At 37.5% G+C, this 15,166-nt stretch overlaps 1 protein-coding gene across 5 annotated transcripts in view; it reads right to left on the bottom strand.

Moving 5' to 3' along the window:
* The window catches only part of LOC119795991 (guanine nucleotide exchange factor VAV3), a 142,087-nt gene that overhangs the window by 33,804 nt on the left and 93,117 nt on the right, over positions 1–15,166 (bottom strand). For all 5 annotated transcript variants that reach the window (XM_038304272.1, XM_038304273.1, XM_038304274.1 and 2 more), the window contains exons 15-17: positions 8,511–8,620; positions 4,037–4,138; positions 690–781 (exon numbers count right to left, since the gene is read on the bottom strand). In XM_038304272.1, coding sequence (XP_038160200.1) covers positions 690–781; positions 4,037–4,138; positions 8,511–8,620 — 304 coding nt within the window. The remainder of the gene's footprint in view (positions 1–689; positions 782–4,036; positions 4,139–8,510; positions 8,621–15,166) is intronic.

Below are 15,166 nucleotides of genomic sequence, written 5' to 3'. Positions count from 1 at the left end.
GCGATGAGCTATATTGCTTGTACGCTGGCGGTGAGATTTCAGCCCAAGTGTCAAAAGCATCTCGTTTTAAAATCACAATCGTTCTCTTAAAGGGGCTCAAAAGAAAAACAAAGTTTTGGTTTTCTCCGCTCTTCACGCTCTCTCTCTCACAGGCTTGCTGCTTCACATAAACACACTGGACGGACATGCTAAGCTGGTTTCTGTAGGCCTGTTTTCTTTTCTCGTTTTTAGTCTGAGGTTTTTCCTCCTCCTCCACTCTCAAAGCTGTCATTGTGCCTGCAGACAGCGCTGAATGACAGATACGCAGGGACACAATAAAAAGTTTCAGAAAAACTCCTTTGTAAAAGTACTGTTATGCATTGAGAGATATGCATTGACACATGGTGACATTTCCTTTAAAAGGAAAAAAAAGCAGTGGAGGCAGCGAAGCTACAGCATAAATATATGTATGTTGCATGCCAAATACAGATCCAATGTTTGGATGACCTTCATTATAAGAAAAGAAGGTCATGCTTCAGGATCTTATCTTGTTAGAACAACCCCCTTTTTTATCTTTACAACACAGTTTTACGAGGCAAGTATTATCGCCCTCATGCTCTGCAATAAAAGCGCACTTTAGGTGATAAAATTTAATTTAAGGCCTCTTCAGAAACGTCTTGTCCAGTAAGAAGGGATGTGAGCAGACTTACCTGTTTTTCCACAGGTGCCAAAGCGTCCGAGGCATTCTTTATGGGCGCCTAGCCCACACTTGGAGCAAAGGTAGCCCTGGTAAAAGATCCCCCTGCAGAGACCGAAGCAACAAGATGAAGAGAAAACAGCTCCAGCAACACTTAGATAAGAGGGCAGGTGTAAGATTTAGAGCTGTGCTGTATTTTCTATCTAGTTTAAGCAGACGGGTTGTGAAACAGCCTGAAAACTTCATTCATCTTGTTTAGAGATGCAGTATTGTGCTCAATTTGCCACACTAGGAGGGCTGCGGTACAACGTGACATTTAAGCTTGTAGCACAGCTCCATCTTGTGCCACCATGACTTTGACATTTTGGACTGCGATTGAGATGGATTTCCTCTGGAGGAGGCTTAAAATCTCAAAAGTTTTATATGCATTTCAGTCCCGTACAAAAAAATGTGCATACCGCATCAACACTTTTGAAACAACCAGATTTATTTGAACAACCAGAATTTGAGGTGAAAAGACGAAGAAAAAGCATTTTACAGATACAAATCTCATAACTGTTTGATCAGTTTAAGTCTCTATAAAACTACTGGTGTTTTCAATGTAAAGTTAAATGATAGTAAGTTGTTCCATTTTTGTTTTCTTGTGTCGTCTACAAACTTGAGGCAAACTGTAAACAGGACGACTACCTTCTTATTTTTTTAACTTCTTGCATAAAAGATGGAGTTTATTCATAATAATTGTGTTAACAGAACCTCCCACCTGAGGTATAGATCACTGCAACTCCTCCAGAGTCATAGGAAATCTCTTTGCGTCTTCTCAAATTAATGCGTGGTTTGCAGTTGTTTCATACCTTTTCAGTTTTTCCATAAAATCCATTGTTCTGTGAGATGTGCAAAGCTCCTACTATTGTTGCATGCTCAAACACTTCTTTAAGAGGTAGCATCTTTATACTGGGATCAAATTACACAAAAACTCTAGAACCTTTTCCAATATTTTGGGGTAAAACAAGATCAACATTGTTTTTGTTTGCATCAATTCTTCTTAATAAACTGCAAAAAAAAAGCCAATTCTACTCCGTAATTATCTATTGAATGTCTCAAAAATTAACTAACATAAAGTAAGCAATAAAAAACACTGCTTATATTTTAAATCGAAGTCTTTCGTTGCCTCTGACCTTAATTAATCCCTGTCTATGGCCACAGTGAAAAAAAGTTCTGTCAATACATATTTAGTTATGTTTTAAAAACGAGGCTACAAATATGTTATAAACAAGGTCCATGGGAATAGCTCAGAAGCTTTCTGGAAATTGTGGGCACAGTGATTTAGAATTCTGCTCAATGAACGTGATCAAAAAAATCATATCATTTTGTCTGCTGGACAGGTTTCCTGCCCATGATCCTTTCTAGGAAGCGTATAGTTAAAGTGGCTTTGGCTATCTAGCTGCTGTAGCCCTGGAGTGCTGGAGGACCCAGCGACTACATTACTTTACCTACTTCACCTAGACCTTCAGCTATTTTACCTTTGTTCTTTTTGCTCTCTGTGGTTAACTATTGTCCTCTTTCTTTCCTTAAAGTAGGCCTGACATTAATGTCTATGTGGGACTTTCTTGCCTGTAGCTGGATTTGTTTAAGGCCTGTTTGGTCAGATTGACTTTTGTGGAGGAATTTTTTTAAAGCTGTAGTTAGTTGGATCTACTTGCCAAGGTAGTTTTTGTTTACTTAGCAGAAATACTGTTTAACGATTACAAATATTTCAGTGGTACTTTAACAACTTCCCACCCACTCTACCCCTAGCACTACCTCCGTCACTAGTGGCAAAGCTTGCCTGACATGTATATTTCCTAAATATGGAATTAGATTTTGTATATTCAAGCTGATGCTCTCATACATTCCTCTCCAATGTATCCTCCACCTCTTAAGAGCAGCTTAGAGGATAATTAATTTATCAAAACTAAATTTCTCCAATAGAATACGATCAAAGTTAATATATTAACTTTTATTTTAGTGCACAAAGCAGCAATGCCTATTCCATCAAGGAATTATCTTTGAACCATCCTAACTTTCTATACAACACATACAGTAAGAACAAAAGTGTGATGCAGAACTTTCCTGGGGGGGGAGGCTCTAAAACAACTTTAAGAGAGGCTCAATCTGAAGAGGTGAGGAAATATTACGTTAGCTGTCAAAGCAATAACTTTAAAGTTTGTGATGTGAATAAGGAAGTCAGAGAAACACATTGGTAAAACACCTGAGGCGAAACTACTTATGCACTGTGCTTTGCAAAAGAGTTTGCAATGAAACTTTGTATTTATTAGGATTTTGTGAGGAAGACCGACTATATAGCCGTGCATTATTGGTAAGTGGAAGGAAAAATACAATTTTGTTTAAAAAATAAATACAAGAATACACTAAAAAATTGACGTTTGCAGTAGTCTGCACATTTCAGTCTCTGATTTGCTGCAAATGTTTACTTTTTAATTAAAATTTTGTCATGTAATGGTATTTTTTGCTTCAAATTTTAAGCAAATGAATATGCATTGATCCAAACCCTCTTTTTTTGGCTCCAATTGCAAATTTTGAGAACAATACTCTGCAATAATTTAATGTCTTTTAAAGCCTAATATCTGACCAGCTCTTCTTCACATGCTGATCAAAATAATCCCCACAGCATGATGGGTGTTGCCACCATGTGTCTGATATTCAGCTGTAATTATCATCCCTACACAGTTTTTTGCATATATGTCAGAGAGTTTAACGTCATGTTACCTTTCTTGAGGAAAACATAATTGCTGATGGCGTCATTTAAATGCAAAAAAGCATTCGTGACCTGACCATTTTACTGAGAATTTAAAACTAATCCATTCAACTATTTCAAATTTTTTTTCACCAAGTAATATAAAAAAAAAAAGCTACAAGCACAATGTGAATAAAAGCAAACAGCCTCTTTTTCTCGCCTGGCTCTGTGTCACAGAGCAATAATCTCGTCCCCATTTCCCATCCATCGCCTTGGAAGAAGTGACGGAGTGTGACAGACATTTTTCTTTCTCTCCATCTTCTGTAGGTGAAACCACTCAGTCGTTCCCGCTGCGGGGAGAGACCATGAGTCGCAGTCCTTTGGGTTGCCGATACCATTCAGCAAACTCAAAAGGAGTTTTGTACGAGTGAAGCCGGGGAAGACGGGGAGAAAAGGAGAAAGTGGTGAATGGATTGTTGGGGTACACTGGAGAGGAACGGGGAGAGCTGAGGCCTTTTAAAGGAGTCGCGACAGCGCTTCAAAGCCCCTTTCAGTTTGACGCCGTGTTTGGCTGTTCTGACTACATCTTTAACAAGTATGTGCACGAAGAAGGTCGGGTCTCTTACCTGAGCAGCATGTGGCAAGAGTTGCAAGAGGTGATTTTTTCAAAGGTGTGCATCCGGAACTCGTGGAAATTGTTGGTTGCATTCTCAGGACGAATGTTTGATCTAAGAAAAGAGAGCAAGATATAAACATTAAAGCCCTAATAACACTAGTCTGCTTTCAGAGAACTCACATTAAATGTTATTTCTTTAACAAAAATGACTTTGTGCTTATAAAGTCAGTTTGTTTCAGTGCTCAAGCTGTCAGACTGCTGGATAAAGACGTCAAATATAAAAGCAAAGAGCAACACTTTTTTTCTCATACTTCTAATTGCGGCAGACAAACTCTTCCGCGGCTGAAGCAGCATCTCCACCGATACGCTTCTTTGAAGTGGGAAGGAGAGGATTGTGAGCAGACAGTGAGGTCTGCACCCAGAATTAACACAAGAGGCTTCCTCTGCCCCTGGGAAAATCGAAGCATGCATGGGTATGTGTTTGTGTGTTGAGGGGAGAGTGCTGGGAGGATAAAAACAAAAATAAATCCTGGATTTTTACAAACAAGTGTTCCTCTTTAGTTTCTGCGTTCGCGGTATCCAGATATAATCTGATATTTACATGTGTGCAGCCACTTTCCTGGAATCTGGAAGAATCTGTACAATTAGTGTTTTACACGCTCAACAAAATTGCACCATACAGATAAATGTGGATTTACTTTAGATAACAAACATGTATTGGATGGAAATTAAATTGAGTTAATCCAGTGATTTATTTTTATGAGTTTGGGAATAGAACCAAGTGATAACAAATCAGTAATGTTTATGCATATTCTCATTAGAAATGATGGATAGAACCCCAACAGTTTGCTAGCATTAGACAAACATACAAGTTTTAGGCAAGCTTGTGGCAACAGTATGTTCTTCCAATAGCCACGCTTTAAGATTTTTAGTAAAAGAGGTCAGAGTTGGGAGTGTTCAGGTGTAAGAGGAATGAACAGAAAAAAAGGCATTCTTTCATAAAAAAAAACACACTAGAATCTCTAGAACTACACTCTAAAAAGAAAATGCAGCCCCAACTTAAATGAATTGCTTCAATTAGTAACAAGTAACTTAATCATGTTGATTCAACTGCATTTATTGTGCTTATATGTTACAAGATGAAGCAGTTAAATTAATTGCTTAAAGAACCGGACTAGCAGTTAGGGCATAGAGCTTGGAATCCTGAGGTTCTGAGTTCGAGCCCCACTCCCACAGACTGCCACTCTGGGTCTTTGAGCAAGACCCTTAACCCCACGCTGCTCCCTGCATGCCCCTGAAGGGCAGCCCACTGCTCCCCAAGGGGATGGGTTAAATGCGGAGGTAAATTTCTCCAATGTGAGATCAATAAAGTTAATAATTTCAGAGTCTGTATAAACTGTTTCAATCTGCTTAGTGCTGTGAGTCAAACTTTCTTTTAAGGGCTATATAAATACAAAAGGTATTTTTCTGTAAAGCATTTTTGACAACAAAACGCCTCCTGAAGCAGGATTCCAACTGGGAGGGTTGGACGTCGCCAATCATCCCTGTGTTCAGTGTTCAGTGTCGTTGCTGTGCTTCTAAAACATACTGAAGGCGGATAGTAGGTTACCATGTCTATATTAGCAATTCTAATGGTTAGCGTCTCATAAAGCCAGTGCCATGCATACAGTACGTAGTAAATACATGTAAGCATGTTTTATGAGAGTTTTAACAAATAAAATGAAGAGAAATTATCAGTTTGTGTTGCTGATACTGTAGATAGAAGTACTACAGTTAAAATCTGAATCAATTCCAACCATATTTGTTTTCACAAGCAATGAATTTGACTTTGGTTCTCCATCAATCACATGGTAGTCATCCGTTTCAACAACATTTATACAAGTCAGGGATGGAGAGAAGGTCGGATGTGGGGATCCTGTCCTCAAACCTAATTAGTAAATCAACTGCTAAACTCAGGTGAGTGATTTCCAGCTCTCACTTTTATCTCAAACAGAACCCTGCCCTGTTCAGAGAGTCAGCTAATCAAGATTTCTTCCCAACATTCAGTTATATAAGCATTTAGAGGTAATTGCTGGAAAAAGATTTGCAAACAACAGAAAAGGACTGAGGTTATGGTTCAGAGCTTATAATTAAATGAAGACGGTTTTATAGAGTCCACACATCATTACATCATCTGTACTCTGTTATATTGATCAAGTTTGAATTGGCCATTACAGAATCTTTTAAATTAAGTTTGTATTTTATGAAGCTTTGTTTTTTTTTAGCTTTTCTTTTTACATTATTAGAGGTAAAATGTCTTCTTGTCTTTCTCTTATGCAGGCCATATTGTAGACCTCCCTGCTGTCTGAACCAAATTATTCTACTCTAAGGAGGAAGAGTTCATCTGCTTGGGATTTCAATTTCAGTCACTTGCAAAGTACGCATTATGTCACTAAATGCTGTAAACAGCGAGTGGTTTGGGGAAAAAACGCAAGAGAAAAAATTTAGTTTTTTTGGGAAAAACTCTCAATTCTCATCATTGGATAATTTGGCTTCAGAAGGTGCAGAAATCATATACCTGTTTTCTTAGCCTCACATCAACAGTTCAGCTTCTTCATCATCAATTCCACTACAAGATTGTTGCTTTTCTCAGGGCTTTCAAATATTATTCGACTAAATTGTTTTTGCTACTCCTATTTTAAAAGCTAGAAGGCCTGTTTGATAATGCGGAAGCTGCCGCTGACAAAAGCAGTGGGTAAGACCAAATAATCAAATACAGGTATCTCAGTCATCAGTGACTGTTAGTATATATCAAGGTTTGTGTTTTTTCTTCCTATTTTATAGTTTAATTTCTTTTTCTGTATTTTTTTTTTATTTATTCAGAAAATGAGTGAAACATCTAATTTTGCTCCAGCATTAATATGTCTTGCACAAGCCTATTTCAGACAGCACTAAGATATTTGAAAAGTTAAAGGGAGCAGCTGAGAAAACACGTCTTTTTCTATGTTATGTCGGCAAAGAACTCATGCTCTTCCTCAACACTGAAGTCCTCAGACATTTTTCTTTCACTGTTTCTTTCTTTGCACAGGTAAACAGCACATTTCTTCTTCTACGCTTGCATTATCGGCAGAGCAGACGCTGAATGCGCACTTTCATCTGGTTTGGTCTGCCGCGGTTTCTCTCGTGAACGCGCTTTTAGGAAATCCTATACACTACTGTTTATGCTCTAAAAACATTCTAAATGACTTTGTTTCGAGTAAATTATGGACGCTACCCACTCAGGACACTTGGAATACATTGGACGAGCAGTATGGAGGAATATTGACACGTTTTTGTGGACTTTTATGGACCTTTCTGCCTTGGGCGCCATAGACCTCCATTATTTGAATGTCAGCAGACAGCAAGAAGCCTCCCAGATCTCCAGATGCATTTGAGATATCAAAAAAGTACTCCAGAGTGTTGTTCAGCATGGGGGTGAGTAGAAAATGAAGGCTAATCATGTTTTGGGTGTACTATTCCTTTAAACAAATCCGACTGTATTTTCTGCCATAAGGTGACAAGTGAAGTGAAATGACACTATATAAATAAACAGAATAGAATTGATTTAGCTTCCTATACCTAAACAGGATTTGTAAAGATAGTAAATATGTAGGAAAAGAGCAAAACAGAGTGAAGACAATGAGCTTTAAGATCTATGCCTAACGCAGTAACACTGAATGTATAGAGTGTGTGAAGACGAAGGAAGAGCTAAAATATTCCAAAATGTATTAACATGCTTTTTATCCAGGCATGGCTGCAGAAATAATACTCCTACTTTTTTTTTCTGTACATTTTGCCATAAAGGCAAAATTAATTGGTGGTGGTGGAGGGGGTGGGGGTGGCAGTGCTTGTCAACAACAGATGGTGTAATAGTGGGAAAGTTATCGGCAAAATGCATCTATGCTCCTAGAATAAAGAACTGTTGCCTGCTAGTAGTGGTTTTCAGAGTTAAGTTGTGTTCACTGCTTATTCTGCATGTCAGTTGATGCCATAATATAAAGAAAAACATCATTTTATTTTGTCAATGTTGAAGCATTGTATTATTTAATGTTGCTAAGTTTGTCGCATATGACCTTATGGCATCTTCTCATCTTTGATTTTGTGAAAAAGGAACAATGAGGTTCACTGTGTCCGTCCTGGCTCTGCATCTGGAGCGTGGATTAATGTTTCATTGGAGATACAGCTTATCAGTCACTCCTGCAGGTTTGGATCCGGTCCAGGACTAGGACTGGTTGATGCAGTTCGACCACATGCAGAAAAAGATTCATCTATCTGAATACAATGTTTGGAGAGGGCGACACCCCTTTGTGTCACTTTCATTTCTGTCATCGTTGAATCACAACAGACAAGAATAACAAGATGAGCAACGTGTTGTGCATTAACAGTGGGACCAAATGCAGCTGAGATGATCACATTGCTGCCCTTGTGCTGTCCCAGGCAGACCGGCAGATAGAAAACACACTCACATGGCCATGCCGAACTGCTCCAGCCACTTCTTTTTCAGCTCTTTGGTCTTGAAGAAAAACTCAAAGCCATTCTGGCCCTGGTTGTGAGTGAGGTAGAATCCATGGGACCACTAGGACAGAAAAAGACAAACAAAAAAATATTCAAGGCAGGAGATTAAACAACAGCGAGCATCTACGCTGATGGAGAGGCAACGGAAAGACAGATGGGGACAAAGGGATGCAAAATGAAGGAGGGATGCCTTGGGGAGAGCAAGCTCAAAGGCAGAGGGGGTGGAGAGAGCGAATGGAGCGATGCAGAGGATGAGTGTTAAACAGAGAGAGGGAAAAAATGAGTTAGTTAACTGTGGCACACCGCTGCTGGGTTTCAAACAGCATGCATAGACCAGAGCAGTGAGTGGGCCTCTAATCTGCAACAATTATCACTTTAAAGGTTAAATATCAGCCCATTAGCTTCTGTGCCGACTCGGGCATCTGTGTTCTTAGACAGCAAAGCAAAGCGGATGATTGTCGGATGCACTTTTTATGACTGCTGATCGTGGTTTATTGAACTCGGCAATGAAGGTTAAACTGAGCCGGGTTCACTGGGTGGTTAGAAAAGAGCAGCGGCATATTGCTTCCACTCAATAAATAAAGAAAAGGAAAGCATTGCTTCAAACATGGATTCCCAGTGGACCCACTGGGTAGTGGCAGTGTCTTCCTGTCAATTTCTAAGAGGAAAAGAAAGAGAAAAACATTTTTTTTTATCTTTTTGTATAAAGAAGTTTGCAGAGGATGCTACTGAAATACTATTACCTTGCATTATAAAGTTATGGAGTGACTTAGTAAACCCTAAAGAATCCTTTTTAGCAGTATTGTGGAGGAGGACAATATTGCCTCAGTTTCCTATAGACACTAATTTCTTCTGCGTTCTCCTTAGGTCCCACACAGAATTACAATCAGACTGAAACCTGGACTTATACTGGACCATTGCAACACTTTGATTACTTCCTGTTCTATAACCTTCTGTAGTGGTTGTGATCATCGTCTTAGAGCTTGACAAAATATCAGACATGCTTTATTATATTTTAGATGGATAGACACATAAAATGGAGTTTAGCTTACCGGTATAATTGAAAAATAAACTCCCAGTCCTTTGATTTTATAACAACCCCAGATCCTCAACCCTCCACTGCTGTGCTTTACAGTTGCCATGAGGAATTGTATCTGTGATATTTAAGCACAGACCTTCAAGTGTAGGCGTATTCATATATATTTTTTCAAATGAAGGCTGTTTCCTGAAAACTATTCTAAACAAGGAAACTGAGAAAATTACCTTTGAATTTCACCCAGATTAAAAGACGGCAACAGTTGCCTCTAGAAGGAGATTAGCGATTCATTTTCTCTTTCGATGTGGGAACACAAACCTGTATGATTCATAAGGCATGTTCCCACCATGCCTTATGAACAGAAAATGTCTATAGCAGTATCCGACTGCTGTTTGGCATTTAAAATCCTATAAAGAGCAGCAGGGGTGTAGATAGGGTTGCCAACTCCCTGGAAAAAAAAAAGGGACACCATGTGCATGCAAGCTGACCCGATTGTTTTTACCCCTCCTGGCGTGGGGATTTTTTATTTATTTTTTTACCTCACTTTGTGTGTGAAAAGATTTTTTTAACTATTTGACTGAAATCTGCATTAATTTTAATGCATATTTGTGAGTGACATGAGCAATTTACTTGATGACAAAATAACAAACTTTGCTGAATACAATAAGTATCTAAAACATAAGCCTGTTCTGCTTAACTTCAAACTGTAAAAATGTATATAAAACAATAAATAAATAAATAAATAGTGCACATTTTTGGTCCAACAGCAAACTTGTGCAAACTTGTAAACATATTTGTGCATTGAATGCAATGACTGTAGGCTACAGTTGCAAAACAGAAAAAAAAAATCAAAAATCATTAGCTCAATGCAACTTTATGTGGCGATAGCCTAGTTTTTCCGCTCATATTTCTTCTCAGGAGTGAGGATTTGTCTGCCCCCAAAAGCAGCGTCAGCATTTAAATTACTCTGTTCATCCCACTGCCCTGTTGTCTCCCGCTATCAACCAATGGGATGAGCTTATTCTTGATCGTTACATATATGTTGTCAGTTCATTGGTCACAGTGCAGGACAGGGTGCAGGAACGAGTTTACCGTAAGTTTTGTAGCTAACGAGCACTTGTTCTCCATTAGTTTTTTACTGACAGTTTTTTTGCTCTCGCAGTAATGCGGGACAAAGTTAGTTCCTTTTCCACTAAATACTGGACAGGTACTTTTATTTCTAAATACAGAATAATTCTGTTTTTTCAAGGGACGGTTGGCAACCCTAGGTGTAGATAGCTTTTAATGTTTTTGGACAAATAAACTTTATTTCCCTCTGTTTTGGCACTTCTAAGGGTGTTAAATGAAATACTTTATGAACTGGTAGGCTGGCCGTCACTAAGTCTACGTAGACAACTTAATTCGTATATTTTTCTATACAAGGCCATGTTGGGTAAACTGCCAGCATATTTATGTAATCTCCTCAAGCTAAATTCCAGCCATCTTCATCTCCGTTCCACCAGGTGGCGCTCTTACCAGGTTCCAATGGTTTTTACTGAGCTGGGGAAGAAATCCTTCTCTTACTTTGCTCCATGGTTCTGGAATAATTTGCAAAACTTGCTCCATTTAAATGATCTAGTCCCATTGAATGAATTTAAGGCCATGTTAAAATGTCATGTAATTCAAAAATGTAACTGCCCTATGTGACCTGTCTTTTCCTCTATGTGAGATTTTGTCTATGTTGTATTTCTGTTTGTATTTTAACTGGTGTGCCGTCTTGGCCAGGTCTCCCTCGAAAAAGAGATTTCAATCTCAAGGGACTTCCTAGTTAAATAAAGGTTAAATAAATAAATAAAAAAATAAATAAAATTCCAATTGGTATAAGAGCAAACTGTAGATCTTTTTTACCATCTAGCAGGAACCTTTTAGATAGTAGCCATGCTATCTTAATTGCAAGCTACCAAACTTTTTCTTTAGTTCTTCTAATTGAAAAAACCTGAGAAGATTAGCCTTAATGTGGAGCTATTAAAAACATCTGAGACTTGCTTTTTAAGTGTTGAAGGTTTTTTCAAAGGTTTGAGGCTTTAAATATTTTTGTGAGGCACTCCATGCTGCACATTTGGCCCTTAAGCAAAAAGAGTTAATGAAGATAGACAATTTCTATCGTGATATTTTGTATTTTAATTTTATATCTTCACAAAGTAAAAAATTAAAATAATATTTTATGTTTATCAGCCTTCCTTTTTAGTAGTTAGTCATATTTTGTACTTTTTTTTTTAACATAAAACAGATATTGGTACAACTTTTGACTTAACTTGGTTTGTTACAGTTGTTGCAAGTTGTTATTTTTGTTCTGGGAATCGACCAAAAACATTCTCCGGGCCAAAAATTATTATCAAAACTGAAAACAGCTTTTAAAAAACATCAGATACCTCTTTTTTTCAGACTTACAGATATTCGTTCTTTTTTACTTTGCTTCATTAAAAGATTGACTATTTACCTCCAACAAGGAGGTTGTGTTTTTCGGAGAGTTTTATGCATGTGTTTGTCTGTCCGTTTACAGCACAACTTGTAAAATTATGAAAGGATTTTAATGAATTTTTTAACAAAGAAGCACTTCAGTCCAAGGAACAATTCATGACATTTTGGTGAGGATCCGGATCACCATCTGGATCCAGAATTATTTTTGAAAGATTCTTGGACTACAGGTATTAACTTAAGTATGTCAGGGAAATAAGCTACTTGGCAGTACTTTGCTCTCTCCAAGTGCTTTTCTAGTTAATAATATCTTTTGTTGCTAAAACTGAAAAAATAAATTACATGGAAATTTGTCTTTCCTTTTTTAATTGGGGAGAAGTGGACCCCTAATTACTTTCTAATTGGATAGTTTGGCACACAGTAAAAAAATTGGACAGCACAGCTCTAGAGCTACTGTACCAAACTGCCATCCAGTCAGTAAGTGAAAATTTTTCTTTAGATTTTTAATTAAAAGAAAAAAAAAGTAACACCACAACTAATCTTTAAAAAAACTGACCCGAATAGTGCTAACTACTAAAACCAAAACATTATGCCAAAATACATTTAAACATGATTTAGAAAGATAAACTGATTATTCTTTTCTTTTTAACTGCTATTTATTCTTTTATGAAGTCCTTAGATGTCTGAATACTTTCTGGAAAACCATTTTACCTCCACATAATCTGCATTCAAACACTGCTTTTACAATGAAGGTGCTCATTTCTGCAACCTTCAAGCAGACGCCATCATCTCCATCACAGCAAACACAAATATAGCGGCAAAGAAAATGCGCAACATTCTTCATGTCAGAGGTGAACGACGTTAAAACGGCTGCAACCTTCATAAATATAATCCTGTAAACGCATATGGGTCTAAGCCCTCGGTGTCTGCTATTACTGCGTCATTATTACCCAAATCAATGCTTCCTGGCACGCCTTGGATATCATTCCTCATTATGATTGGCAATATTTTCCCCCAGTTGGTACTTTGTATTCACTGTGTGTACAAGAGTAGTCAGGCCCAGAACGAGGTTTAATGATAGCACCATCTGGGAGGAGGCAGGCTGCTCCAGTCTGACACTGTTTCAGAAAGATGCGGAGGGGAAAAATGAATAAGAGAATGTAAAACAAGAGCAGGAACAAGCATGTACCAAATTATTTAGAACTGTTTTCTGTTAATTATTTTGTTGTTCTAGTTAGGAGCCTGAAAGGTTTTTGCCTGTAGCTCATTTTAGGAGCCCACTGGGGGATTCAGAGCACAGAAGGCGACAGCGGGGTGGAGAGACTGCTACAGGTGCTAATAAAACCCTATAAAGAAGCATGTTAAGTTAATTTTCATTCAGTTTTATGAACCTGAGTATATCTGACAAATGGTTATGGCAGTTCATTATACAGAAATAGCACTGCTAATTGGTTTGTCAGGAGTCCAACGTGGTCTCCGAGCTTTGCTGACTCAGTTATAAAGAAGCAATAACGGGCTCGACGTCGCAGAACTCACCTTCATTACGGCGTTCGACTCGTTAGGTGCTGCTTGTTTTGTTTCTTTTTATTTTACAGAGAGTTAATAGTGTAATATTCTTATTATTTTATCCATTTTACAAGCTAAAAATTACATCAAAACTATAAAAGTGCCTATTTGACTGTGTCCTGCTGGGACAAACAACATGGCATGCAGCTGTTTGTGAAATTTAATACCATGGAAAGCTCTTTAAGCTGTCGTGAAACAATAGTAAATCACAGCTAAAGTGGGACAGAGTCTTACTGAAGTACCGCAGTATAACATTACAAGCAAAGACTCTCACACTGAAAAAACAATCCAGAAATAAGTAAAAAATGGCTTAAATTAAGTATATTTAGCCTTAATTTGAGCAGGTAAATAAGATGATTTGCCAATGGAATGAGTATTTTCACTCTTAAAATAAGATAGTTAGATAATATTTACTTGAAATAAGACGATAAAATAGTTTTTTCTTATTTTAAAAGGAAATTGTCTTGTTCCATTGGCAAAGTGTCTTACTTACCTCCTCAAATCAAGGAAAAACACACTTATTTTAAGAAAAAATAACTTATTGAGATTTATATTTTTTGCAGTGCAGAAATATGTTCTTTTATATTGATTATTACTCCTCATCAATCATATGTACAAGAGGTTATGATCTGAAACAAAAGCTTACATACAATCCACATGATATATCACAGACATGTTTAATCTCATGCGGTTATAGTTTAAGAAATCATCTTAAAAGCTTCTTTACAAGAAGAGTTCTGGAAAGATTTATCTACGTCTCTCTGCTGTGAAATAACTACCTTTTGCCAAAATGCTAATTTACTGCTTTTATTATTGGCAAAAACAGTCTTCACCACTCTCGCAGTTACTTTTGGAATAAGCAAAGAGAAAAACAAAATAAACTGGCTGACAGAAAGATTTCCACTGTAGAAGCCAAAACGAAAGACTTGTTTCATGGCAGATTTAGGAGAGCCGCTCTTGCCAACATGTTAATACCTCTTGAACTTTTTCATGTTTTTCCCACTAAACCAAAAACCACTAAACCACAAACTTTGACTTTTTTGTGAATTTATTATATTGAAGACCAACAGAAAACCTTAAGAGGCAGTGGGCTGCAGCATTGAGCAGTGCAGCTTGGGGATAAGGATCTTGATAAGGAATCCAGACTTAGGTTTGAACCAGCAATCTTACAACAGTATTTTATTTTTTTTATTTTCTTGAGTCTGTCACTTATTCTGTTATTTTTATACACTTTTCCAAAGTTGCTATAACCTCCTGCTGCTTCTATAACACCACAATTTATCCGTTGTGGGACAATAAAAAAAATGTCTATTCTTATCTATTCTATTAACAGAATAGTATAGATCTATTCTATTATTCTTCTCACATATAAAGCCTTAAATATGATTGTTCCTTATGTTCCTAACAGAGCACTTCGCTCTCAATCCGCAAGTTTATTAGTGGTTCCTAGAATTTCTTAAAGTAGAATGGGAGGCAAATCTTTTAGTTATCAGGCTCCTCTCCTGTGGAACCAACTACCAGTTTTAGTCCGTGAGGCAGACACCTTGT

The sequence above is a fragment of the Cyprinodon tularosa genome, unplaced genomic scaffold (assembly GCF_016077235.1).
Source record: "Cyprinodon tularosa strain WSP-4 unplaced genomic scaffold, ASM1607723v1 ctg53, whole genome shotgun sequence".
In the NCBI taxonomy this organism is placed as follows: domain Eukaryota; kingdom Metazoa; phylum Chordata; class Actinopteri; order Cyprinodontiformes; family Cyprinodontidae; genus Cyprinodon; species Cyprinodon tularosa.
Note: the sequence above shows the minus strand (reverse complement) of the source record. Positions and strands in the feature narration are given on the sequence as shown.